Source organism: Xyrauchen texanus, chromosome 31, assembly GCF_025860055.1.
Source record: "Xyrauchen texanus isolate HMW12.3.18 chromosome 31, RBS_HiC_50CHRs, whole genome shotgun sequence".
NCBI classification, from domain to species: Eukaryota; Metazoa; Chordata; class Actinopteri; order Cypriniformes; family Catostomidae; genus Xyrauchen; species Xyrauchen texanus.
In genome coordinates this window covers 669,230-696,850 of record NC_068306.1, presented here as the reverse complement: position 1 = coordinate 696,850, position 27,621 = coordinate 669,230, and the positions used below count along the sequence as shown (strand labels likewise).

At 40.5% G+C, this 27,621-nt stretch overlaps 2 protein-coding genes across 8 annotated transcripts in view; both read left to right on the top strand.

Annotated features, from left to right (window-relative positions):
* The window catches only part of LOC127624957 (zinc finger protein 501-like), a 256,003-nt gene extending 238,548 nt beyond the window's left edge, over positions 1-17,455 (top strand). For 3 of the 5 annotated variants that reach the window (XM_052099921.1, XM_052099920.1, XM_052099919.1), the window contains exons 2-3: positions 7,214-7,652; positions 9,118-17,455. In XM_052099921.1, coding sequence (XP_051955881.1) covers positions 7,214-7,652; positions 9,118-10,781 — 2,103 coding nt within the window. In that variant the 3' untranslated portion in view covers positions 10,782-17,455. Of the gene's footprint in view, positions 1-3,794; positions 3,830-7,213; positions 7,653-9,117 lie in introns of those variants that run through there. The other 2 variants (XM_052099918.1, XM_052099938.1) reach the window with 2 other exon arrangements.
* LOC127624992 (zinc finger protein 501-like) overlaps positions 3,784-27,621 on the top strand; it is a 231,025-nt gene continuing 207,187 nt past the window's right edge. The window contains exons 1-2 of one of the 3 annotated variants that reach the window (XM_052100013.1): positions 3,784-3,829; positions 25,226-25,406. In XM_052100013.1, coding sequence (XP_051955973.1) covers positions 25,226-25,406 — 181 coding nt within the window. In that variant the 5' untranslated portion in view covers positions 3,784-3,829. Of the gene's footprint in view, positions 3,830-21,069; positions 21,123-25,225; positions 25,407-27,621 lie in introns of those variants that run through there. The other 2 variants (XM_052100012.1, XM_052100001.1) reach the window with 2 other exon arrangements.

Here is a 27,621-nt window from a genome sequence, read left to right as displayed (position 1 = left end):
CACACAATATGACCCACACTGGGGTCGTAACAATAGTGACTGAGAATATCATTCAGCCTAAAATCTCTTTATGTGTTCCACAGAAATAAATTCGTGTCAGTTTGGAACAACAGGAGGTCAAATAATTATGACAGAATTTAAGTTTAGTTCAGCTTCTAGGACTTGATGTTAATATCCCTAATAATCAGCACTTCCTTGTTTTAAATGGGGAGAGGGGTAAAAACATCATCAGGGTCTTCAGGTGGGCATCCTCCTTCACCGGTGTTTCGTTGATAGGCCCACGACACCTCCATAGGACTCAACGGCAACACCTGGCATCCCAGATGAGCCCCCTTCTGCTTTTACTCCTCTTTATTGTACTTTGCAGTCCAGTTGGGGTCCTTCCTCTTTATCCAGATCCACCTGCTGCTTCGCTCTGCTGCCTTCGACATTGATTTGATGGCTTTCCTGAAGGCCTGTCCCCGAACTCCCACCCCCTTCAGGAGCCTGGCTATAGATGTGGCCACAAATCCTCTACATCCAACTTCTACCGGAAGTACCTGTGTACGCCAGCCTAGTTGTTTTGCCTCAAGAGCTATATCGGTGTACTTCAGCTTTTTCCGTTCATACGCTTCTCCCACTGCAGCCTCCCATGGTACAGTTAGTTCCACGATGAACAGGGACTTCTGTGAAGTTGACCACAATACAAGATCCGGCCTGAGCTTGGTCTTTAAAATCTCAGGTGGAAACTTGAGTTGCTGATCTAGATCCACTTGCATTTTCCAGTCCTGTGTGGCGTCCAAGAGGGTGCTATCCACTCTTGCAGCTGGTTTCACTGGGCCCTGCCCTGCTCTCACAAAGGGGATAGTGGATGAGTGTCCAGATGTTGGGTGAGGGAGGGCATTAATGGAAGATCGCCTTCCTTCCATAATGAATGCCAGTTGGCGTAGGACTTGGTTATGCCTCCAGGTATAACGGCCTTGGGACAGACTGATTTTGCAGCCAGTGAGGATGTGCCTGAGAGTTGCTGGGGTTTGACAGAGAGGGCATGCTGGATCATCTCCAAACCACTGGTTAAGATTCTTGGGTGTCTGAAGAACATCGTAGGTGACCCTGATGTTGAAGCTGATTTGGCTTCCTTCCATCTCCCACAGATCTTTCCAAGTGAGCTTATGGTGCTCCAGGTTTTCCCAGTTAGTCCACTGGCCCTGCTTGTCTTGTGACACTGCCTTTGCGCATCTCTCTGCTTCCTGTTGGTGCCGGACCTCTGCAACTACCATCTTTCTCCTCTCTGCAGGTGTTGCCTTGTGCCATGCAGGTCGACTTGTCCCTAGTCCAAGCCCACCTCTTCCTTGTTGCACCTGTCCTACTATGTCTCCATGTCTGAGTGCGGATTGTGCTTGCTTTACAGCATCAGCTGGGGTCAACTTCCTCCCAGTTTGCCAGTCTGGGAGGAGCTGTTCGTATGGCTGCATCTTGACACTCTGCCAGGGTCATGCTCAGCCTCACTTTGGTGCATTTATATTCTTCGTTAATACAAAACAGTATTTAAGAGTGTACTAACAGTTTTAAAATCAATTAATTTCTCTGTGACGCAGAATCTTGTACAGGATCACATGAGTATCAGAGTATAAATGAACAAACACTTTACTAAAGTTAAAATCTATAAAATATGAAAGTGATTATTGTGAAGTTGGTCGAGTGAAGTAGTCAATGTAAAATAAATAAAAGGAAACTATATAAATTCACCTCAAAGTTAACCTCACAAATTTTAACTTAAAGGAGACCTATTATGCCCCTTTTTACAAGATTTAATATAAGTCTCAGGTGTTTCCAGAATGTGTCTTTGAGGTTTCAGCTCAAAATTCCCCACAGATAATTTATTATACCATGTTATAAATGCATCTTTTTGGGTGGAATCAAAAACACGTGGATTCCGTGTGTGTCTCTTTAAATGCAAATGAGCTGCTGCTCCCCGCACCCTTTTACAGCTCATGCTTCGGTTACTACAGAAACAACAAATCAGAACCTATATGACTGACAGCGTGAATACTGGAGTGCAGGCAGGGCTGGAATGGGAAGAGAAATTGACCCGAGATGTTACATAGCAACTGGCCCAGAAGTTGTGCGGGGGAGTGTTCGCTGTCCTTTTCTGCATATCACGGCGCCGTTTTGTGGTCCGTTGTGTATAACGCGGTGGCTCATTTTAGCTTATCGCAGCCCATTCTGCCCAATGGCCAGTCTACCCCTGATCGGCCCCAAAGTGCGTTGGCCCACCGGGAAAATGTCCGGTATGCCAGATTACCAGCCCCTCTTGTCCACCGCATCTTCAGTGGCTCTGATGCCGGGAGTGCATGAAGACTCTTATGTTCACTTTTACAGCCAACAACAGAACACTTATGACACTTACGAAGCTGAGACATTATGACTCTTGCATATGACCAGTAACAAAACAAACTACATCAGATTATAATGAGCTTCTTTTACAGTCATTAAAATAACAAAGAGATAAAAACAACATGCACAGAAAATATACATCAAAACAAATACAAATATCACAAATTAAGTTAAACAAGTTGAGCCACATGCCGAACTGAGCACTCAAACTTTCAGATCTTCTTCTTCTTGTTGTTCTTGTTGTTTTTATTGGTGGTTCACATTCTTATATTGTGCTTTATCTACTGCGAGTAATGGATCAGATACTTTCCTACTATATAAATTACATCAATGATGAAAAGAAATTCAAATTACATTAATCTTTTTCTGTGAGACAGCACAAAAAAGAAAGAAAAGATGACTGAAACAGGCAAATTACTAGCAATAATTACACAGTATTTGTCTTGTACAGTGTGAACTTTAAAAATGCATCTTTTAAAACCAATGATCATTTTCACATGCAAATGAACATTTTGGCAATCATGTGTCAAATTGTCCATTGTTGCCAAAGGTGAGCTGCAGGTTCACCACTACCGGTGAAGAGCTGCAAACATCTGGCAAACATTTGCAGCGTATCACAAGCTCATTTGCATGTGGAAATAATGAGTGGAAGATTTGTGGCAAGTTTGCACCTTGTTTGCTAGAACTAGATTTTTTTTAGGGTCGTTCAGGCTTTCAAGAAACAGGAAAATTTCACGACTTTATATAATTTAACATGTAGGACGTTTGAGTTGAAGGGATGTGCATGCAGATATGAAATCAGTGATTAAATGAGCAATGTTTACTCACTAAAATGAGGTGATTTCCTATTAAATCAATGTTTGGATATAGCAATATAGCAGCACAGTGGCTTTACTGTGATGACGTCATCAGTTATCCAGTTCTATAATATAAATGGACAATAACTATATTATAAATTGGACATATTGACTGTGGAATGTTGTTGTGATGACATCACAATCAGCTCAGTTTGTGGCCTTCCCACTTCAAAACTGGTTCCGGCGCCGGTGGCTGATTGTCTCAGAAGTGGAGGCAACTGAGGTTCATCACCCGGATTGAGTCGAGTAATTGTGACACCATGAGGAATTAAAGAGCAATGGGAATTGGACATGTCAAATTGGGGAGAAAGGGGGATAAAATTGTATATTGAATAACTTGTAGAATCATCATCTTTGTTTTATTATTAAATAACTGCTATAAGTCTGTAAAAATAAAGGTATTGGAAATGTTAGTCCTGCCCCTTTAAGAGTTAGTTTCCTTCGGGATGTTCAACTCCTCTCTCAGTCGCTTTTCAGCTATTTCGACGCATCAACACTCCAGTCCAGCAGGAGGCGGAAATTCGCCAGAAGTTGCAGAAAACACAAGAAGAAGAAGAAGACCTGAGATCCACAACACCGTTTGAGCGCTAAAATCGGTACGTGTTTTGTGTGTTTTACATTGACAGATTTAGATTTTTCTGCGCATGTTGTTTTTATCTCTTTGGTGTTTTAATGACTTTAAAAGAAGCTCATTATCGTCTGATGTAGTTTGTTTTGTTACGGTGAGAAAAACAACAAAACAGTTGAGAACCAGTAGATTATTTACACTTTCTGTCTGTCTGTGGCTAAACTCAAGCACTTTAAATTAAGATTCTCGTGTTGGCAGATATACATTTTCATTTTGATATGAATTTAATCTGCCCGTTTGATCCTATTATTAAATAAAGTCCGCTGGAAATGTCAGAGCTTTTTGCTCTTTAATGTGTTTTAATAACAGCATCATTCTTTCCTAACAGTGAGGAGCAATCTCACTGTAACAATAACCCGAAACTGTCATTTAAACATACTTGTGTTAAAGATTCATACCTGTAAAATTGTGTCTAATTAACTCATATATTCACAACAAAAAAATTTTTTTTTAACATACCCGAGGGGTTTATCTTTCCTTTAGTGTGTAATATAGCTCTTTGTGCATGTAAAAGTCTGTAAAGTTACAAAAGGGAGTTATTCTCTCATACAGACAGCACTGCTCAACAACTACAAGAAACGGGCTGTTTGTAGTCCAGCCATTTCTTCTGTAAAGTATCTACTTCACTATGTAGCACATTTGCATAATTCCCGCCTACGGCCTACTTTGGCCCGCCCTCAAACAAATGTAGTTATAGCCAATGATGAGGCAACGATGAGTTGGGTGTTGTCGCCATGTCGAGTAGACGCTGTTTTCTTCACTGCAAAAGCAAAACCTCTCTTCGAATTTAGGTGGGTTAAAATCAAATCAAATCACTTTGTCACACGTCCATGTACGCAAGTGCATCAGTGTGTGAAAGTCTTGTGTGCAGTTCCGAGCAACATAGCAGTCATGAGTGACGAGACATATACCATTACAATAAACATCAGATTTACACAACACAATTTACATATCAAATGTACACATAATTACACAACACTATACGGATGTTCACCCGTCGGAAGGATCGGGTTACATCCGCAACAGAGACGGAGAGTGAACCATCCTCTGTAGCGTCAGCCGTGAATACTCTCTCCACAAGGGTGGTGTTATTGTCCTCAAAACGAGCATAAAATGTATTAAGCTCATCCGGGAGAGAGGCAGCAGTGTTCACAGCGGAGTTTTTATTCCCTTTGTAGTCTGTGATGATGTTAATTCCCTGCCACATATTCTAGAGTCAGTGGTGTTGAACTGTCCTTCAATTTTGTGCCTGTACTGGCGTTTGGTTGCACTGATAGAGTTGCGGAGGGCATAACTGGCTTGTTTACGCTCCTCCGCGTTCCCGGAATTAAAAGCGGAGGTCCGTGCACTAAGTGCCACGCGAACATCGCTGTTAACCCATGGTTTTTGGTTGGGGTAGATCCGTATTGTTTTGGTCAGAACAACGTCCTCTACGCACTTAACGTAAACCTCAATGTCGTCATCAGAGGCGGACCGGAACATCTCCCAGTCCGCGTGATCAAAACAGTCTTGTAACATAGAGTCTGATTGGTCCGACCAGCACTGGATCATTCTGAGGGTGGGTGCTTCCTGTTTCAGTTTCGGCCTGTAAGCGGGCAGAAGCAGATCAAAAGAGTGGTCTGATTTGCCAAATGGTGGGTGGGTGAGGGATTTGTAGCCATCCCGGAAAGGAGAATAGCAGTGATCTAAAACCCGGTCCCCTCGTGTGTTGAAGCTGTGTTGGTGGTATTTTGGTGCATTGTTTTAAAATTGCCTTTGTTAAAGTCCCCGGTCACAATGAACGTGGCCTCAGGGTGCGCGGTTTTCTGCTCACTTATACACCCATACAGTTCCTTGAGTGCCCGGTCTGTGTCGGCTTGTGGGGGGATGTACACAGCTGTGATAATGACTGCTGTGAATTCCCTTGGTAGCAAGAATGGTCGTTACAGAAGCATGAGATATTCCAGACCAGGAGAGCAGAAAGACTTGAAAAAATGTACGTTCATACCATGATTTGTTGATCATAAAACATACACCACCACCACCTCTGCTTTTACCTGAGAGGTCTTTCGCTCTGTCCTCTCAGTACACAGAGAACCCCGCGGGTTCGATGGCTGAGTCTGGAATCTCAGCAGACATCCAAGTTTCTGTAAGGCAGATAACGTAGCAGTCCCTCGTCTCTCGTTGGAAAGATCCATGCTCTCGTCTCGCAGAGCTTGCTGTCCAGAGATTGAACGTTTGCAAGTAGAATACTGGGTAGCGGGGGTCAATTTGCGCAACGTCTTACTCTGATTAGAAGCCGGCTCTTTTTCCCCTTTTCCTTCTCCGTTTCCATGGCCGGACTGCCCAGACATAGGGCTCCTCTGCTGTGTTTGTAAACAGCGGGTCGGCATTGAGGAATTTGAAGTCTGGTTTTCGGTGTGTAATTGCAGAACCAATGTCCAAAAGCATTTGTCTGTCGAAAACAATAAGGCAGACAACATCCAAGACAAAAAAACAAAAAAATGTGAACAAAACAAAAAATAAACTGCAGTGTTGTGTCAGAGCTCGCAACGCAGCAGCCATACTAGGTGCCATCTTGAGTCCAGGTTACCCCTGAAAGATGGTGCAGTCCCCAATTTGTTGGGAAAATCTGGCTCTTCAGGATCACAACCTGTAAGTATGCCTGATTATTTGTGGATTTATCTGCTACCGAGAGTTCAAATGCAGAGTTTTGTGTTGTAGCAATGGTGTACACCCAGTGCACAGCTGTAGGCCTCTGCTAACCTGATAGCTAATGTTATTCTGTTGAAATAGTTTTGCTATTAGTTTTACTTGAATCTTTGTCAGGTTCACAATATCGACAGTGTACTTGTAAGAAATCTACAAAAGTAAAACTTACCACTGTGAAACGTCCTGCTGGAGTCGTGCTTGTGAAGGTGGTTTGGTTCGATCAGCTTGTTCTTCCAAACTTTCATTATCGGACTCAAAATGGTGCAGCAAAAACCGATGGCACTGATGCCATAGTTACAATAGTGTTTACAGCTGCTCAGCAAGACTTGGGAACTGAAACTCGGTTATGGTAAGGGCCTTTACTTTTCCGACACACACTCTACATGGTTGACCAATCACAACAGAATAGGCCAGCTGACCGACCAATCAGAGCAGACTGGGCTTTTCGGAAAGGGGGACTTTAAAGAGACAGGATTAAGAGTGGAGAAAGAAACGTACAGTATGAGAATTTTATTTTTGAACATTAAAGCATGTTAACTTTTTCTAGTAGACCTGTTACTAGTAGAAGTTTAACAGATCTGTTCTTGTGTATAATCATATAATAATGTTTTAGAGTTTGATGAATGTCAGTCCATTATAATGATGATGTTTTTGTGTTCAGATGTTCATCATGAGAGAGCAGGTGGATGTGATTCATGCTGGAGAACAGCAGATGCTGCAGACACCAGTGAAGATTGAAGTGAAGCAGGAGATAAAAGAAGAGAAAACAACAGAGGAACAGAGTGATGAAGATGAAGATGAACTGCAGATGCTGCAGACACCAGTGAAGGTGTGTTCAGTGAAGCTGCTGGACTGCAGGAACCTGATGAAGATGAGAGGAGAAACAGCAGAGGAACAACAGAGTGATGATGATGAACAGCAGATGCTGCAGACACCAGTGAAGATGTGTTCAGTGAAGCTGCTGGACTGCAGGAACCTGATGAAGATGAGAGGAGAAACCACAGCAGAGGAACAACAGAGTGATGAAGATGATGATGATGATGATGAAACCACAGCAGAAGAACAACAGAGTGATGATGATGATGATTTTATACCTTCAGGTATGTTTTTGAGATGGATGACCATTTACTTTAATTGTTTAGAAAAAAGGTGAATGGTGACTGAGGGTAACATTCAGTCTATATGATTATTATCATGAAATGCAGTTTTGATTGTATAAATCGGCGTTTCCTTGTGTCGATCACAGGACAACCATTGGATGATCTCATTAAAAGGTTAAAAGGGATAGTTTTGTAAAAACAGCCAATCAGCAACAGGGGGTGGTTCTTGCATGTGCACAGGATGGGGGTGGGGGGGTAGTGAGAGGGAAATTAATTAGAAGAGCGATGACAGATCTGGCTGATGCAAACTTTCTAAACTCCGAGGACAAGTGGCCGAGAAACAGACCAAGAGAAAAAGGTCAGATGAATATAAACTAAAAAAAAAAGGATTATGATAAGTCGAGGGCTAGGAGCCGCGTCAACATCGGCGAGGCTTTTCAGCAGTGGAGAGACCTCAGAGAGTAAAAGGCTTGAAGACAGATGCAGAAGTTGCTCTTTTTTTCGATAGGTGGATAACATAAATTTTGCTTTGTTTCACTGAACCCATATATGCTGTTGTTGTGATGTTAGATTTAGTAGCAGTAGACATGAGTGTCTGGAGCTGGTGAGCGTAAAACCTTCTCGCGTGCATGAATTGGGGGGGGGGCTTCCAAAGGAGCACTGAAGGGAGGGGGTGTTTGTTTTGGCAGTTGAGTTTGAATATCAACAGTGTTTCACAGGAATAATTTGACTTTGTTAGAAAGGTTGATACTTGTGTGATGCACGACATCTGAGTAGATTTTACCACAGAAGATTGGGTTATTTCATTGCATATTTATCTGACCTTAATGACAACCATTCTGATGTTTCTACACTGGAGGACACACAATATAATGTTTTCCACTGAGAAATACATGAACTGGGTTTGAATGTTATTTTAGACTAATGAAATTAAAAGAACGGTTAATCTCAGAACTTTATTTGTGTACCCCCATTGTCACCTCACATACCTCAGTTTGGGAAACACTGTAGTAGAGGAATATAGCTGATAAAATGTGTCTGATCAGAAAGTAAAAGTTTTTTCCACATTCTGGTGGTTGAGAGCAGAGGTATTCAAGCCTTAATATACTTTTTAATATGAGTTAAAAAGTAATGGAGATCTGTGGAAAGTTGCATTTATAAACTTTGAAGTGTTGCTAAAAATATGACTCTTCGTGTGCTCTCTAGACATTTACATTTAAAGAACAAATTGGCATATTGTGTTGTCTTCAAGTTTTTCCTAAATATTCTGTATTTGGTTTTAAAAAAGTCTTAAATTTAGCTTTATAAACCTGAAGGAAACCTGTATAAATATAATCCTTTTGCACTGCAAACATCACAAATATATACTGGACATTTGTCTTGTTCTACAATTAAAGGGTTCAAAAAAATATTGAAATATGTCCCTATTTAATAGATTTTTGCCAACTTATTGTGTTTATTGTAGAGCTGAAGGAAGTGGAGGAGGAACAACAACATGATTTCATAACGGGAGAAAAATCTTTAAGTGGCTCAAAGACAGAAGACAATTTCTCACCCAAAAAGCCTCAAAGAACAACCAAGAAATCTTTCACCTGCTCTCAGTGTGGAAAGTGTTTCCCATGTAAAAGCTATTTTAGTAATCACATGACGATTCATACTGGAGAGAAACCTTACACGTGCCATCAGTGTGGGAAAAGTTTTGCATATGCAACCAATCTCAAGAGTCATCTCTTTTGTCACTCTGGAGAAAAGCCATTTGAATGTGATCAGTGTGGTAAAACATTTGTTCTGGCACAGTACCTAAAACGACATCTGAAAACTCACACAAATGAGAAGCCTTACAAGTGTTCATTTTGTGGAAAGAGTTTTGCACGCCTGTTCTATTTGAAAGAGCACCAGAAAATACATACCGGTGTAGCAGCTCATATGTGCTTTGAATGTGGGAAGTTCTTTATTACGGCTGACAACTTGAAACGGCACGAAAGAATTCATACTGGAGAGAAACCTTACAAGTGCTCACACTGTGGAAAGAGTTTCACTCTGTCAGAAACCCTGAAATCACACGAGAGAATTCATACTGGAGAGAAACTTTACAAGTGCTCACACTGTGGAAAGAGATTCACTCAGTTATATCACCTGAAATCACATGAGAGATTTCACACAGGAGAGAAACCTTACAAGTGCTCACACTGTGGAAAGAGTTTCACTCGGTCAGTAAGCCTGAAAACACACGAGAGAATTCATACTGGAGAGAAACCATACAAGTGCTCACACTGTGGAAAGAGTTTCACTCAGTCAGTAAGCCTGAAAACACACAAGAGAATTCATACAGGAGAGAAACCATACAAGTGCTCACACTGTGGAAAGAGTTTCACTCATTCAGTAAACCTGAAAACACACGAGAGAATTCATACAGGAGAGAAACCTTACAAGTGCTCACACTGTGGAAAGAGTTTCACTCATTCAGTAAACCTGAAAAGTCACGAGAGAATTCATACTGGAGAGATACCTTACAAGTGCTCACAATGTGGAAAGAGTTTCACTCGGTCAGTAAACCTGAAAACACACCAGAGAATTCATACTGGAGAGAAACTTTACAAGTGCTCACACTGTGGAAAGAGTTTCACTCAGTTATATCACCTGAAATCGCATGAGAGAATTCATACAGGAGAGAAACCTTACAAGTGCTCACACTGTGGAAAGAGTTTCACTCATTCAGTAAACCTGAAAACACACGAGAGAATTCATACTGGAGAGAAACCTTACAAGTGCTCACACTGTGAAAAGAGTTTCACTCAGTCAGTAAGCCTGAAAACACACGAGAGAATTCATACTGGAGAGAAACCTTACAAGTGCTCACACTGTGAAAAGAGTTTCACTCAGTCAGTAAGCCTGAAAACACACGAGAGAATTCATACTGGAGAGAAACCTTACAAGTGCTCACACTGTGAAAAGAGTTTCACTCATTCAGTAAGCCTGAAAACACACGAGAGAATTCATACTGGAGAGAAACCTTACAAGTGCTCACACTGTGAAAAGAGTTTCACTCGGTCAGAACACCTGAAAAGACATGAGAGAATTCATACAGGAGAGAAACTTTGCCACTCAGGGCCTGAAATTCATATCTGAAAATGTGGAGGGAATTCCCCATTTAAGGCCTCAATATACTTCCTACGAAATAAAAAAAATGAACAGGTGTGACATCATATCCAGTAACTACTGCCCCCACATTTAGAACAAAATCTGACCAAAAATTAGTTTTTGCATTCGTTGTTGTGGTTCATAACAGTTCACACGGGTTAACTTTTAGGAAAAGATTTATCGGCTGCTAAAAACCACCTTTCTGCCATTGGTTCACGTCATTGGTAGGTGTGACCTGGAGCTCCACCTACCTTGAGGCTGATGGTTAATTTTGTTTGTTGTTAATGAGTCAAAATCAGTCAACATACACTCACCTAAAGGATTATTAGGAACACCTGTTCAATTTCTCATTAATGCAATTATCTAATCCAGGGGTTCCCAACCTTTTTTGTGCCAGGGACCAGCATATTCATAAAAAAAATTCCAAGGACCAGTAGTCAATTTTAATGCCTCAATTTTAAGATGGATCGTTTGGATTCGGAACATATCACTGTGTAAAACAGTAACAGCCTATAATTTATTTGCATATAGTGAACTAGGTGGCAACAAAGCTACTTGTATACCAATCTTTTTAAACTTTCAGACCGGTTCACAAAATGTTTCCCTTTTCTCCCATACAATTAGGTCTACTTCAAAAGCAACTCACACAGCACTCACTTACTAGCAGGTGGCAGTAATGGCAAATTGTATGAAAATAAGAGCCAGTTTCAACAGTCAGACAGTTTCAGAATACAATAGCAAACACACAGTGATTTCAGCCAATTATTTTTAAAAGTATAAAATTAGAGATTAAGCTTTAACAAAAAAGACCAGACCAGACCAATGAGAACAAAACTATTTTAATGTGAGGATGAACTGCTTATTGATATTACTATTTGTAGCTGTGCACAAGACAAGCTGTTCTTCCTGGGCATTCATAAAAAAAACATGCATCCAAAACAATGCACACAAATTCCAGGATACAATAAAACGGAATTTAAAAAGGTCTGCTTCACAAATATGAACGAAATCCAGCTTACAGTCTGATATCCATCTCAGTGAGACCCCTGGGATTGCTTGGCAGCCACAAGAACATCATACCAGGGCTTGATGGTTGACAATGAGACACGCAGGGTATTCCTCACATCCAGTCTGTTTCTAAGTCTGGTCTTAGTGGCAGTCATGGCAGAAAAACCTGCCTCGCACAGATATGAAGTCGGGAACTGGAGCAGGGTCTTCAGTGCAAGGGTGCTGATCTCAATGTATTCTATTGATGCTTTGATCCAGAAGGATGTCAATGGTGTTGAATTAAAGACAGTTTTCAGGCCTCTGTCATTTCTGAGCTCTAGCAGCTGGTCTTCTTGTCTTGATGAGAGCTGGTTCTGACCGTCATCATCTTCAAAATTAGAATTTAATTCTTGGCATGAATGTTTTCACATACAAGTAATTTGCTTTGGTGTTTTGGTGCAAAATAGGGATGTTAACGATTAATCGACGATAAGCATGCGCGTGCGTGCTGCTCAACCGCGAAACATGTAAAGAGAGCGCGCCGGAGATATGTTTGGGACTATTTTACACCATCATGACTAAGTTTGCGTGTTCATTCGCAACCTTTTGTTTTGTGCAAATGTAAGTTGTAATATTGTGTTTATTTTGTGTAGGCCTATCTTTATCTGATTTATCTCATGACAGGATGCATTTGGTTAAAAATTAATGTAGTAAATTGTACGGTGATCCTCTTCAGCTTCAGCGCGCGCAGCTCAAACGGCACTGTACGACTAATAATGACTATTGGGACTGTCATATTATATAACATTATAAAGAGAACAATATTGTAATAAAACATTGTGAATTATTTGGGTTTAGTTGCCGTGTCGCGTTGCTCCAGGAAGAGCGCGTCCACAACATGAGTCATTCTGAATGGCACGTAACTTACCTATAATTCACTTGTGCATTCTCGTAATTTTGTGCAGATATAATTTGTAAAGTTATGTTTATTTTGTATATATCTGATTAATATCATATAGAATGTTTCTTTGAGTTAAATAAAGCGCTAACAAAGTGCTCCAGTTTACCGGTATCTATTCAACGCGCGCAGCTCAAACAGTAATGCACAGCTAATAATAACGATGAGAACACTATTTTATTAAATTGTTGTGAATTCATTGGTTGTTATCATTTTCAGCACGTTGTTCCAGGACGAGCGCGTCCACAACAGTCAAAATAATATTTTCTAAATATATTAAATATAAAAAGTAGCCTATTATTGTTTGAAAAATCTGAAAATTACTATTTTGCCAAATTGAAAATTAAATGGAAAATATACTTTGTGAGGGGCGTTATATATGAATATGTAATGTGCATATATTTACCTTGGAATGGGTTGCGCATCCATACTTTGCCATTCCTTGGGTCTTTTTCAGATGGGAAATAATGCTCAAACTCATCAGACAGTGATGTCAGGTGGCAATGTATCAACTGGCCAAGTCCTTCAGCATCCTCGGAAAAACTGGATAAGTTGCTGAACATATCAAAAACACCCCGGTTGACGTGCCGTGCCCAGGTTTCCAGCTTGGCTTTGAGAGTTGGGTGTTTGGTGGTTAAGTGCCGCTGAAGTTTTGACGGCTTCATTGCAGAGTTTTTCACCACAAATAACACACAACTGATTTGGCGCTACGGAATCGCCTGTTGTCGTAAATCCATACCTAATGTATGAGGTGTCGTAGGCTATTTACGATTAAAGCTTGACTTTTTTTCTTTTTCTTTCTCTCGAGTTGGTCATCGCCTTTCCTTTTACCGGAACTGTTCGCAATGAAATTAGCCATTGAAGTTTGCTGAGGCCCGCTCATCTCTCCACATACTTCTCTGTCACTTCAGGTGCACCGCGCTTTTTTTGCAGTCCGTTAAGATACGACGCTAAGCAATCGCAAGGCGCTCAAAGAAACACATTTTAATCTATTTATTTATTTTGAACTATTTATTGTTTATGTTTTGGATTAAATAACATGACATGTTAAAAAGCATTTAAAAAAGACAATTATTATTGTATATTAAAAAAAAAAAATATTCTGGGAATATTTTAAGGCCCGGTACTAACGGGTCCACGGACCGGCACCGGTCCGGGGACCGGGGGTTGGGAATCACTGATCTAATCAACCAATCACATGGCAGTTGCTTCAATGCATTTAGGGGTGTGGTCCTGGTCAAGACAATCTCCTGAACTCCAAACTGAATGTCAGAATGGGAAAGAAAGGTGATTTAAGCAATTTTGAGCGTGGCATGGTTGTTGGTGCCAGACGGGCCGGCCTGAGTATTTCACAATCTGCTCAGTTACTGGGATTTTCACGCACAGCCATTTCTAGGGTTTACAAAGAATGGTGTGAAAAGGGAAAAACATCCAGTATGCGGCAGTCCTGTGGGCGAAAATGCCTTGTTGATGCTAGAGGTCAGAGGAGAATGGGCCGACTGATTCAAGCTGATAGAAGAGCAACTTTGCCTGAAATAACCACTCGTTACAACCGAGGTATGCAGCAAAGCATTTGTGAAGCCACAACACACACAACCTTGAGGCAGATGGGCTACAACAGCAGAAGACCCCACCGGGTACCACTCATCTCCACTACAAATAGGAAAAAGAGGCTACAATTCGCAAGAGCTCACCAAAATTGGACAGTTGAAGACTGGAAAAATGTTGCCTGGTCTGATGAGTCTCGATTTCTGTTGAGACATTCAGATGGTAGAGTCAGAATTTGGCGTAAACAGAATGAGAACATGGATCCATCATGCCTTGTTACCACTGTGCAGGCTGGTGGTGGTGGTGTAATGTGTGGGGGATGTTTTCTTGGCACATTTTAGGCCCCTTAGTGCCAATTGGGCATCGTTTAAATGCCACGGCCTACCTGAGCATTGTTTCTGACCATGTTCTATCCCTTTATGGCCACCATGTACCCATCCTCTGATGGCTACTTCCAGCAGGATAATGCACCATGTCACAAAGCTCGAATCATTTCAAATTGGTTTCTTGAACATGACAATGAGTTCACTGTACTAAAATGGCCCCCACAGTCACCAGATCTCAACCCAATAGAGCATCTTTGGGATGTGGTGGAACGGGAGCTTCGTGCCCTGGATGTGCATCCCACAAATCTCCATCAACTGCAAGATGCTATCCTATCAATATGGGCCAACATTTCTAAAGAATGCTTTCAGCACCTTGTTGAATCAATGCCACGTAGAACTAAGGCAGTTCTGAAGGGGAAAGGGGGTCAAACACAGTATTAGTATGGTGTTCCTAATAATCCTTTAGGTGAGTGTAAATGCATTGATGTGCAGAGTTATTAGCAACCTGGTGCAAATGTGCACACATCTGTACGAAGCTTGGAGACATTTTCCAAGACCAAGTCACTTTTCTCAACTTCTGTATAGTTCAGATAGAACCAGGGTCATAAATCAACTTTTTCATTAAACAGCTAAATTTGATTTCCATTGGGATTTTTTACCTTTACAAGGGGAATTTGTACTCATTGAGTATTTCCGCTGATCTCCTGGGATTTTCATTCACAACAGTCTTTAAAATTTACTCTAGAAAAAAACGTTCAGTGAGCGACAGTTCTGTGGATGGAAATGCCGTGTTGAAGAGAGAGGTCAACAGAGAATGGCTTCAGTCTTCAGAAAGTCTTCAGTAACTCAGATAACCACTCTGTACAATTGTGGTGAGAAGAATATCATCTCAGAATGCTACTCCGAGATGCGGGTTGGTGTTGTTTTTGCAGCATAGAGTGAGCACTACCCGATATTAGGCTGGTGGTTTTAATATTGTGGCTGATCGGTTTGTGTGTGTGTGTGTGTGTGTGTGTGTGTGTATACAGTGCATCTGGAAAGTATTCACAGCGCGTCCACCTTGAGGTGGATGGGCTACAACAGCACAAGACCATGTCGAGTTCCACCCTCAAGTTTTGACGTGATGTGCAATCTGAAATGATCACTACAATTGTACGGAGGGGTTATCTGAGTTACCGTAGCCTTTCAGCTTGAGTCAACAAGACTTTTCCGTTCGCAGAATTGCCGTTCACTGGAATTATTTTTGTTTTTGGCACCATTCTTAGTAAATTCAAGAGACTGTTGTGTGTGAAAGTCCCAGGAGATCAACAGTTACAGAAATACTCAAACCACCCCATCTGGCACCAACTATCATGCCACGGTCCAAATCACTGAAATTAAAAATGTTCCCCATACGTATGGTTGATGTGAACATTAACTGAAGCTCCAGACCTGTAACTGCAGAGGCTGAAAAAGGTGCAGAACCCCTGCCTACAATGCATCTTTAGCGTTATCACAACAGATCTATGGTGATGTAGCAGTAGGCACGTGTACTCAGTGGTGAAGGGGTGGATGCCTGGATATTATATCCTTTGATTTAATTATTGTAGTGGAACTAATCAGTATATTCATCACAGTTTTGAACTAATGATTTATTATTCAAAGTATCTTAATATATGTTCTTTGTGGTGTCATGCTCGTACAAGCAGTTTGAGACCATTCCATATCTGTCTTCATGCTTTAGGAGTGTCTTCTGGCTAATAGGCTTCTCTTGTGTCTATATTGATTAATCATTTTTCTGCCAAGTTAACAAGAATACAACTTCAGCTTTCCTGAGAGAAAGTACAGATATCTCTGTTTTAAGTTCCAATAAGATAAGACCAGTCTCCGCAGAAGCTTTGTAGTATAAGTCCTTGAATAGGAGAAACTGTGTGTGTGTGTGTGAGCTTCCAAAAGTATTTCTGTTTCAGGAGTTCAATGAAGTGAGAATAGCTGTCGAGAGGTGGACAACTGGTCCTCAGAGACCCACTATTGTCTATAAAGGGAAGACTGTCCATGGCCTCTGACCTGACTCAGACCATTGGAGCCTATATACGGACCTAAAAGTATCATGCCAACAATCAATGAAATATACGAAGTACACGATGTCCGTTTTCAGAAATGTTATATCTACGCTTGTAACCAATCACAAATCTAGAAGCTATAGCATTAACGTCAACTTGATGCTGTATCTGAATATATGTATAGATTTTTTTGGACCCGAGTTCAGTTTGTGATTCTCCTGTCTTCGAGGTTGTACTGATGACTTCTTCCATTTGATTTTGCAAACAACTCTCTTCAGTAAAATTCAACTAATTTGACACCTCGACTCCTGGTCTTCATTCCAAGCCTACTGGTCTACGGGCCCAAGCTGTAATCCCCTACAGTGGTCACACAACAGACTCACCTGCATACGGCGATAGATCGTGGATAAAATATATGTGAATGTCTGTGCAAGTCAAATCTGCCAATTTCTGTGCTAACTTAAGTTCTGCAAACAAATTTGCTGGGATTTGGTATTAAACAACTTTATGTTTTTCTTGATATAGTTTTATTTGTGTTGCCGTTTTGCAATTATCGGCATTGGTTTATCCGTGTGAACTATTCACTTGGCTGATAAACAGAAGTGTTACCTTTCCATTGTTTTTGTGTATTGGCAGCCCTTTCTGGACTTTGTTAAGAATGTTATTTCTGTGTAAATTCCACTCTGAAACAATCTTTTATCTTTTTTTACTGAAATCTATTGTCTGTGTGCATATGACAGCCCATATCCTTTTTTTCTTTTGTTTGTGTGTTATGTAATTTCCTAATTCATAACATTATCACTATCCTTTATTTTTGTTTGATTTGTATATAATGTTAACATTTGAATTAAAACGTTTAAAAAAGATAAATGTTTTGTACATGCTGTTGTTAAATTGTATTATGTATTTCAGCATATATATCGGCCATTGGCCAACCTGCTCTCCAGTTTATCAGCATCAACCATTGAAAAATCCATATCGATCGACCACTAACTGTGACTACTTGGTCAATTTTTTTGCACATGTCTATATAGAGCACTTGGTGAGACTAAACTTTCCCAACATTTGTTTTCAGTTTTTTTCACAGTGTGAACTTTAAAAAACATCTATATTTTCAAACCAAGAAGTATAAAATGTTTGGCCTTTATCGCGTTTCAAGCCTTTATTCAGAAAATTGCATTCAGTGCCTTTAATATGTTAACGAACCAAAGAGGACCATTATATTTGTGACCTTAACACCCGTGACCCCCCACACCAAAAATGGTTTGGTCCATCCCCCCAGTGTTCAAGACACGTTACGGCCTTGAATCTGAAAAAGTATTTTTGAATCTTACCTCAGTTTCAGTGAACTCATTTATATTCAGCAGGTCTCTTTGCCTATTAAGTTTTTTAAAGGTACTGTAGATGACTCCCCTTGCAAAAATTGGGAGTTCATTGCAAACTTGACACAAATTCACTACTTATTTTCACATGCAAATGAGCTTTTTGGCAATCTTGTGGCAAATTGTCCATTGTGCCAAAGGTTCACTACCGGTGAAGAGCTGGAAGTGTCCTGGAATATCGTGATGATTTTCTCTAAGTCGAAGAAAACTCTCAGAGTCTTGAGTTCCAGATGCCAAAGTTGTAGTTTATTGAGAATCAACAAACATGAGTCCAGTCAGCTGTCTGTCCTGACTCTATCCTCCTGAGTTCTCAGTTATATACCTTTTGTTATCTTTCTACCTGTTATCTCTGTCCAATGGGATATTTACCCCTGTCCTTTTCCTTCGCCACCAATATGTTTTAGTTCTTACTTTAGGTAAATATTGGTGGAAAATTCCCCCTCTTTCTATTTTTAAAAAACATCATATATGAAAGAACATACATCAGCAAAAATACACATCAACCATACAGCTGGTGGCTTCACACATTCTGGACACATGTCCTAGTTTATGGTAAGCACACGTCAACTTAAAACATCATTGCAAGAGACTCTTACTCACACCTCAGCACTTTTCACTTGAGGTGACCTTGTTTGAACATGTGCTTCAACATTAACACATTTAATAAATGAAAGAAAATACAAGGGATACATTTACTAAGAAAGAACATAATCATAAGAACATAATCAAAGAACATAATCATAATAACATAATCAGGATTCTTCTACCATACAAGCTTCTGGCAAACATTTGCGGTGAATCAAATGCTCATTTGCATATGGAAATAATGAGTGGAAAATTTGTGTCTTGTTTGCCAGAACTATATTTTTTTTAAGCGTCTCTCTGGCTTTCAAGAAACAGGAAAAATTCCAGACTTTAAATATATAATTACATGTGTAGGACAATTGAGTTGAAGGGATGTGTATGCAGATTTCAGATTAAATGATTTAACGAGCAATGTTTTCTTGCTGAAATTAGGTGATTTCCTATTAAATGAATGTTTGGGTATTGCAATATAAACGGCACAGTGGCTTCACTGTTATGACATCATCAGCAATCCAGTTCTATATTATAAGTGTCATGATTCACTGTTGTCTGCCCTGTATTTCTCCCCTGTCATCTTTTCCTCATGGACTACACTTCCCATAATTCCCTGCCCTCATCACTGCCAGCTGTCTCCTATTGTCCTCACCTGTGTTTAATTTGTCATTAGTCTTTGTGTATTTAAAGCCCTGTTTGTTTGTTTGCTCACCGGTTGTCAGTTGTTGTTGTATGCATGTCTTGCTCTTAGCTCCCTGTGTTTTTGTCTTTATATTCTGTGTTACCTGTTTCATCTTTTGTTTTCATTAAAAGCTGCATTTAGATCCTCATTCCTCACCTGCTTCATCAAAGAACAACTAACCGCAAATGGATCTAGCGGCGTACTTCGTCCAACTAAGCCAGGCGGATTTAACAATTTGAGTTCTCCTATTTCTTCTCCACCATTGCGTCCACACCGGTTTTGATGACACAACCCTAAAGACCATGTACCGAATCAGACTACCAACACGCCAGTGGAGGGAATTGCCGGAATCCCGGTTCCGGTTTCCGAGTCTTCCATGCCTGAGACTGCTCCGCACCATGTCCCAGCCACACCAGAGCCAGCTCCATGCCATGTTACATCTCAGCCTTCTCCATGTCATGGCCAACGAGCCAATGGCCACGCCTGCCACGGCCAACGCCCACGCCTGCCACGGCCAATGAGCTAATGCCCATGCCTGCCGTGGCCAACTAGCCAACACCCATGCATGCCACGGCCAACGAGCTGGAAGCCTCGGGCCGTCCCAGAGCCAGCGTTGCCAGCCTCTGTCATCCCATAGTCTGCTTTACCTACCTCGGCCATCCCAGAGCCTGTGCTGTCGATTTCGGTCTCCCGGCGGAGGAGGAGGAAAAAGGCTTTCATTTCCCAATCTCTGCCAGTGTTCACGACCACATCGTTCATTTCCAAAGATCTGCCAGTGTTCATGACCATAGAGGTTGTTTCTGCCAGTGTTCAAAACCACGGAGGTCGTTTCCAAGTCCCTGCCAATGTTCACTGCCACTGTGGCTGTCCACGTGATCTGCTCTGGCCTCCTGCCCATCTGCTCTGTCACTATTCACTGTTGTCTGCCCTGTGTTTCTCCCCTGTCTTCTGTTCTCCATGGACTGCACTTCCCATAATTCCCTGTCATCACTGCCAGCTGTCTCATTGTCCGCACCTGTGTTTAATTTGTCATTTAGTCTGTGTATTTAAAGCAGTGTTTGTTTGCTCACCGGTTGTCAGTTGTTGTTGTTGCATGTATGCATGTCTTGCTCTATGCTCTGTTCTTGGTTCCCTGTGTTTTTTGTTTTTCGTTATATTCTGAGTTACCTATTTCATCTTTTTTTGTCATTTAAAAGCTGCATTTAGATCCTCATTCCTCACCTGCTTCGTCAAAATAAGTCAGGAATAAAAAATAATTGTTAAATAATGCACACCTGAGGTGGTAATGCAGTCATGACTCGGGTGTGCATTATTTTTAAACAATTTAACGGGCTGGAGTCAATTATTCAGCTTATACCACGGTATAAGCTTCCCAATTCAAAACTGGTTCTATCGCCGGTGGCTGATTATATCAGAAGTGGAGGCAACTGAGGTTCATCACCTGGATTGAGGCGTGTAATTGTGCCACCATGAAGTATTAAAGAGCATTGCAAAGTGTGTATGTTAAATAAAAAAATTAAAATGTTTTGTTGTATATTTAATCACTTGTTGACTTATTTTTTTGAGATAACATCTTTGTTTTATTATTAAATATCTGCTATAAGTCTATTTTGCTGTAAAAATAAAGGTATATGAAATGTTACTCCTGTCCCTTTAAGAGTTAGTTTCCTTCGGGATGTTCAACTCCTCTCTCAGTCGCTTTTCAACTATTTCGACGCATCAACACTCCAGTCCAGCAGGAGGCGGAAATTCACCAGAAGTTTCAGAAAACACAAGAAGAAGAAGAAGACCTGAGATCCACAACACCGTTTGAGCGCTAAAATCGGTACGTGTTTTGTGTGTTTTACATTGACAGATTTAGGTTTTTCTGTACATGTTGTTTTTATCTCTTTGGTGTTTTAATGACTTTAAAAGAAGCTCATTATCGTCTGATGTAGTTTGTTTTGTTACGGTGAGAAAAACAACAAAACAGTTGAGAACCAGTAGATTATTTACACTTTCTGTCTGTCTGTGGCTAAACTCAAGCACTTTAAATTAAGATTCTCGTGTTGGCAGATATACATTTTCATTTTGATATGAATTTAATCTGCCCGTTTGATCCTATTATTAAATAAAGTCCGCTGGAAATGTCAGAGGTTTTTGCTCTTTAATGTGTTTTAATAACAGCATCATTCTTTCCTAACAGTGAGGAGCAATCTCACTGTAACAATAACCCGAAACTGTCATTTCAACATACTTGTGTTAAAGATTCATACCTGTAAAATTGTGTCTAATTAACATTTGAACATGTTATTTATTTTGCTTATAGTGGCTCTATTATTTTTTGGGGGTTTTTACTGTTCTTCTAGTGTGTAATATACAATTTGTGCATGTAAAATGTCTGCAAAGTTACAAAGCTGCTCAAGACTCCAGAGCTGAAACTGGTTTATGGTAAGGGGTGTTACATTTCCAAAACCAGCTCTACACGGTTGACCAATCACAGCAGACTGCACCAGCTGACCAATCAGAGCAGACTGGGCTTTTCAGAAAGGGGGGCTTTAATGAGACAGGAGGTAAATCAGAGCATTTCAGCCAGAGGAGGAAGAGTGGGGAAAAGAAACATACAGTGTGAGAAAAATAATGTCTTTTTGAACATTAAAGCATGTAAACATATTCTAGTAGACCCCCAAAATACATTTATGAACCTGTAAATTATTATAATATGGACTCTTTAAAATTTAAGATTAAAATCTAAATTGGAATTCAAATTTAAGATTAACAAATTTCTTGCAAGTTCTTATAAATTAAATATATTTATGATGATTTTTTAAAAATGTTTTGTTGTAATGCATCATGTTTCATAATTTAATTGCGATTTAATTTTATAAAATAGTGCGATTTTAATTAGTTAAATGCAGAGGTGGGACCAAGTCATTGTTTTCCGAGTCACAAGTAAGTCTCAAGTCATTGCATTAAAGTCTCGAGTCAAGTCCAAGTCAATTCACAAGTCCTTGACTTTTAGCTTCAAGTCTTAAACAAGTCATTAGTGCGCTTTGCGCAAATTAGTATCAGAGTATTAATTACTATAGTAAATGTTTACTAATTTTATATGGAAGTTTTTAATTTATAATCTAATTTTATCTTTTTTTTTTTTAATCGATATCTACCTGTAAAGACCAAAGAGGGTAATAAAGATGATACATGGATCTTATCTTTGGACACACATTAAGGCAAACCAAACTTTTACTCTAAACACGCAGTGAAAGGACACTGAACGTGCTGAACTGGTGAGTGAAATCTGAAATATTACCAGGCAGTGGCTAATTGCAGACATTTAAGTTGCATATATGAGTTACTGTAAAGGGCTGCTAACAGAGTAAATGATCGGTTTTGTGATTTTTAGAACCATAACCAATATAATTCAATAAATATAGCTAAACGCATGACAGGACCAGCGCGTCCGCAAAAGCACGAGTGTGTTTACATGCACGGTCTAACCAGTTATGCTCAAAAAGCACTAACGTGTGGTCACAATAACTGCCGTTCCTTTATCGAGGTCATACAACAGCGTGATAAAACACTGGGTAGATTTAGTCCATTACACCAATTGCTAGAACACGTTAAACGCTACTGACCGCAGTAAAAAAAATGTTTGCGGTTCGATATGCAGACTTTGTTAGCCTGTAAATCTGCCATGTGCTGCCATAGACATGTATGCTACTGAACCATAGCTGACGTAAATTAGTTAACAACTTCTGTCTGTGGATTTTCAGATGCCTCACAAAATTGAACGTTGTCGACGAGGTGTTTGTAATTTTGGAACCACAGGTTCTACATGTTGCAATCCTTTTGTTGCCTTTAACTCTGTATCAATATATCCCAATTATATCACCTTTGGAATAATTTTTGCTCTGTCCTTGTCCTTAAATGCACGCCGCGGTCTTCAAACTTGGTCCAGCTTTCGTGGAAGCTGATTGATTGGTTGGTTGTCTGATTGGTTGAATAAGGAGCGTTGACATGCAGATTTTTAAATCAAATTAATCGTTTGTTTGGGAAATTAATAGTTGATTTACTGCACATTTTTAATTATACAACTTTTATCTTTGGTTTTAAAAAGTATAAGTATTTCCAAGTCAGACGGCTGAAGTCCAAGTCAAGTTACAAGTCATTGCTGTCTAAGTCGAGTCGCAAGTCTTTTTTGATTCTGTCGAGTTGCGAGTCATCAAATTAGTGACTCGAGTCCACACCTCTGGTTAAATGTAATTGTTCCAAGCTCTAATATATATACAGTGAGGAAAATAAGTATTTGAACACCCTGCTATTTTGCAAGTTCTCCCACTTGGAAATCATGGAGGGGTCTGAAATTGTCATCGTAGGTGCATGTCCACTGTGAGAGACATAATCTAAAAAAAAAAAACAGAAATCACAATATATGATTTTTTAACTATTTATTTGTATGATACAGCTGCAAATAAGTATTTGAACACCTGTCTATCATCTAGAATTCTGACCCTCAAAGACCTGTTAGTCTGCCTTTAAAATGTCCACCTCCACTCCATTTATTATCCTAAATTAGATGCACCTGTTTAGCTGCATAAAGACACCTGTCCACCCCATACAATCAGTAAGAATCCAACTACTAACATGGCCAAGACCAAAGAGCTGTCCAAAGACACTAGAGACAAAATTGCACACCTCCACAAGGCTGGAAAGGGCTACGGGGAAATTGCCAAGCAGCTTGGTGAAAAAAGGTCCACTGTTGGAGCAATCATTAGAAAATGGAAGAAGCTAAACATGACTGTCAAACTCCCTCGGAATGGGGCTCCATGCAAGATCTCACCTCGTGGGGTCTCAATGATCCTAAGAAAGGTGAGAAATCAGCCCAGAACTACACGGGAGGAGCTGGTCAATGACCTGAAAAGAGCTGGGACCACCGTTTCCAAGGTTACTGTCGGTAATACACGAAGACGTCATGTTTGAAATCATGCATGGCACGGAAGGTTCCCCTGCTTAAACCAGCACATGTCAAGGCCCGTCTTAAGTTTGCCAATGACCATTTGGATGATCCAGAGGAGTCATGGGAGAAAGTCATGTGGTCAGATGAGACCAAAATAGAACTTTTTGGTCATAATTCCACTAACCGTGTTTGGAGGAAGAAGAATGATGAGTACCATCCCAAGAACACCATCCCTACTGTGAAGCATGGGGGTGGTAGCATCATGCTTTGGGGGTGTTTTTCTGCACATGGGACAGGGCTGACTGCACTGTATTAAGGAGAGGATGACCGGGCCCATGTATTGCGAGATTTTGGGGAACAACCTCCTTCCCTCAGTTAGAGCATTGAAGATGGGTCGAGGCTGGGTCTTCCAACATGACAATGACCCGAAGCACACAGCCAGGATAACCAAGGAGTGGCTCTGTAAGAAGCATATCAAGGTTCTGGCGTGGCCTAGCCAGTCTCCAGACCTAAACCCAATAGAGAATCTTTTGAGGGAGCTCAAACTCCGTGTTTCTCAGCGACAGCCCAGAAACCTGACTGATCTAGAGAAGATCTGTGTGGAGGAGTGGGCCAAAATCCCTCCTGCAGTGTGTGCAAACCTGGTGAAAAACTACAGGAAACGTTTGACCTCTGTAATTGCAAACAAAGGCTACTGTACCAAATATTAACATTGATTTTCTCAGGTGTTCAAATACTTATTTGCAGCTGTATCATACAAATAAATAGTTAAAAAATCATACATTGTGATTTCTGGATTTTTTTTTTTAGATTATGTCTCTCACAGTGGACATGCACCTACGATGACAATTTCAGACCCCTCCATGATTTCTAAGTGGGAGAACTTGCAAAATAGCAGGGTGTTCAAATACTTATTTTCCTCACTGTATATAATAATGTTTTTGAGTTTAATGAATGTCAGTCCATTATTATGATGATGTTTTTGTGTTTAGATGTTCATCATGAGAGAGCAGGTGGATGTGATTCATGCTGGAGAACAGCAGATGCTGCAGACACCACTGAAGATGTGTTCAGTGAAGCTGCTGGACTGCAGGAACCTGATGAAGATGAGAGGAGAAACCACAGCAGAAGAACAACGGAGTGATGATGATGATGATGATTTTATTCCTTCAGGTATGTTTTTGAGATGTCAGGTAGAATGTAAGTTTCAGTCACCATTTACTTTAACTCTTTAGAAAAAAAAGTGTAAAAAGTGAATGGTGACTGAGGGTAACATTCAGTCTATGTGATTATTATCATGAAATGCAGTATTGATTGTATAAATCAGGCGTTTCCTTGAGTCGATCACAGGACAACCATTGGATGATCTCATTAACAGGTTAAAAGGGAGAGTAGAGAGAGAAACTTCACAGATAACAAGAATCTTAAAGGTGCACTCAGTAATTGTAATCCAATACACTTTTTGTCAAATTCTGCAAATACCTCCTTACAGTCTGTTAGCTGTCTGTTCTGTGGGTATGCTGAAAAGAAATCTAGTATTTGTACTCAGCCCTGGTTCCATAAATGGGACAAAAACAAAGTGAATCAGTTCGGCCCACACAACACTACTTCAGCCAATCCGCAACAGGGGTGGTTCTTGTGCGTGCACCGGATGGGGGGTGGGGCAGAGTGAGAGGGAAATTAATTATGGCACTTTTCCACTACACGTTATGGTTCGACTTGACTTGACTCTACTCGCTTTACTTTTCTGAGCTTGCATTTCCACTGTTGTTTAGTGCCTCCTCAACGAGGGTGGGATTATAGGCTGATCGTCATAGTTTCGCCACCTCTACTGCTGTGACATCATCTTAATCGCAACAAACATTACTGACCATAGACCATAAACAATAACACGCTAGCTGTTAGCTACTAGCTCATTGTGCTGCATAAAGCAGTTGTTGCATGGTGATTTTATACAAGTTTAACAGTTAAATTGGAAGCAAGCCAGTCTATTTTGCCATAGATAGCGTCCATTTGATTGAACCACTCCCACTTTCTTGTGTTTGTACCACTCCGGCTGTTGTGGTACTTGATGGTTCTGTAGCCACTTTTTTACTTTTCCCTACACTGTTGATGGTCCGGTGGTAGCCGCGTACGGCCAACAGCTGAGAAACTTCCTGAAATACTTTTTCATTTTGTTCGTCGCTAACAAGAGGAAGTCCCCACCTTGTTTACTAATCATGGGGTGGTTTTGCACACATCCATTTCTTTTTACAATTCGAAGTCGCGTGAACCAATTATACTGCTATCGCTAACTTTAAAACTAGCGGGTTGATGTCCCCTGTCGCAAATCCAGTGACACTGGTAGTGACGATTCTCTCTGACCAATCAGTGATCTGCAGGGTTTTGACATCACATTTATGCTCAGCTCACTTGGAACCTCGACCGAGGTGGTACTAAAAAAGGACCAGGTACTATCCACAGTGGAAACCCCCCCAAAAAGGGAGCAGAGTCGAGTTGTACCGTGCAGTAGAAAAGCCCCATTAGAAGAGCGATGGCAAATCTGACTTATGCAAACTTTCTGAGCTCCAAGGAGGACAAATGGCTGAGAAACAGACCAAGAGAAAAAGGTCAGATGAATATAAACTAAAATAGAAGGATTATGATAAGTTGAGGGATAGGAGCCGTCTCAACATAGGCGAGGCTTTTCAGCAGTGGAGAGACCTCCGAGAGTAAAAGGCTTGAAGACGGCACCTCGAGACATTCAGGGTCTTTCCCCCCAGTAATGTCTGGGAACTTGCAAGTGCCTTGGTGGAAGAGTGGGGTAACATCTCATTTGGTCATCTGCAGTCCATTTGGAGGAGATGCACTGCAGTACTTAATGCAGCTGGTGTCCACACCAGATATTGACTTTTTACTTTTGTTTTTGTCCCCCCCCCCTTGTTCAAGGACACATTATTCCATTTAGTCACATGTCTGTGAAAGTTTATGTCTTAGTTGTTGGATCTTTTCATGTTCATACAAATATTTACACATGTTAAGTTTGCTGAAAATAAAATCAGTTGAAAGTGAGAGGACGTTTCTTGTTTCACTGAGTTTAGAATTGCTTAATTAAAAAAACGTAGCTTTTACTTTTTCAATTTCTGAGTGTTTACTTGAATACTCGATACTGTTGAAGATCACGCACAGTTTTTCTTAATTTTCACTTTTGTTCTATTGTTTTTGTTTTTTCTGTTGCTTGCAATTTCTTTCTTTGTTCTTTATTACTGGTTGTTTACCTGAATTATTAGGCTACTTGAGAACTTAAAACGAAGTTTACTTGACAAAGTAGTTAGTATTGGAGATTGCACTTCTATCGGCTAAAATACTCTGAAATGTATCTACTCTGCATCTGTTGTCCCATCTCTGA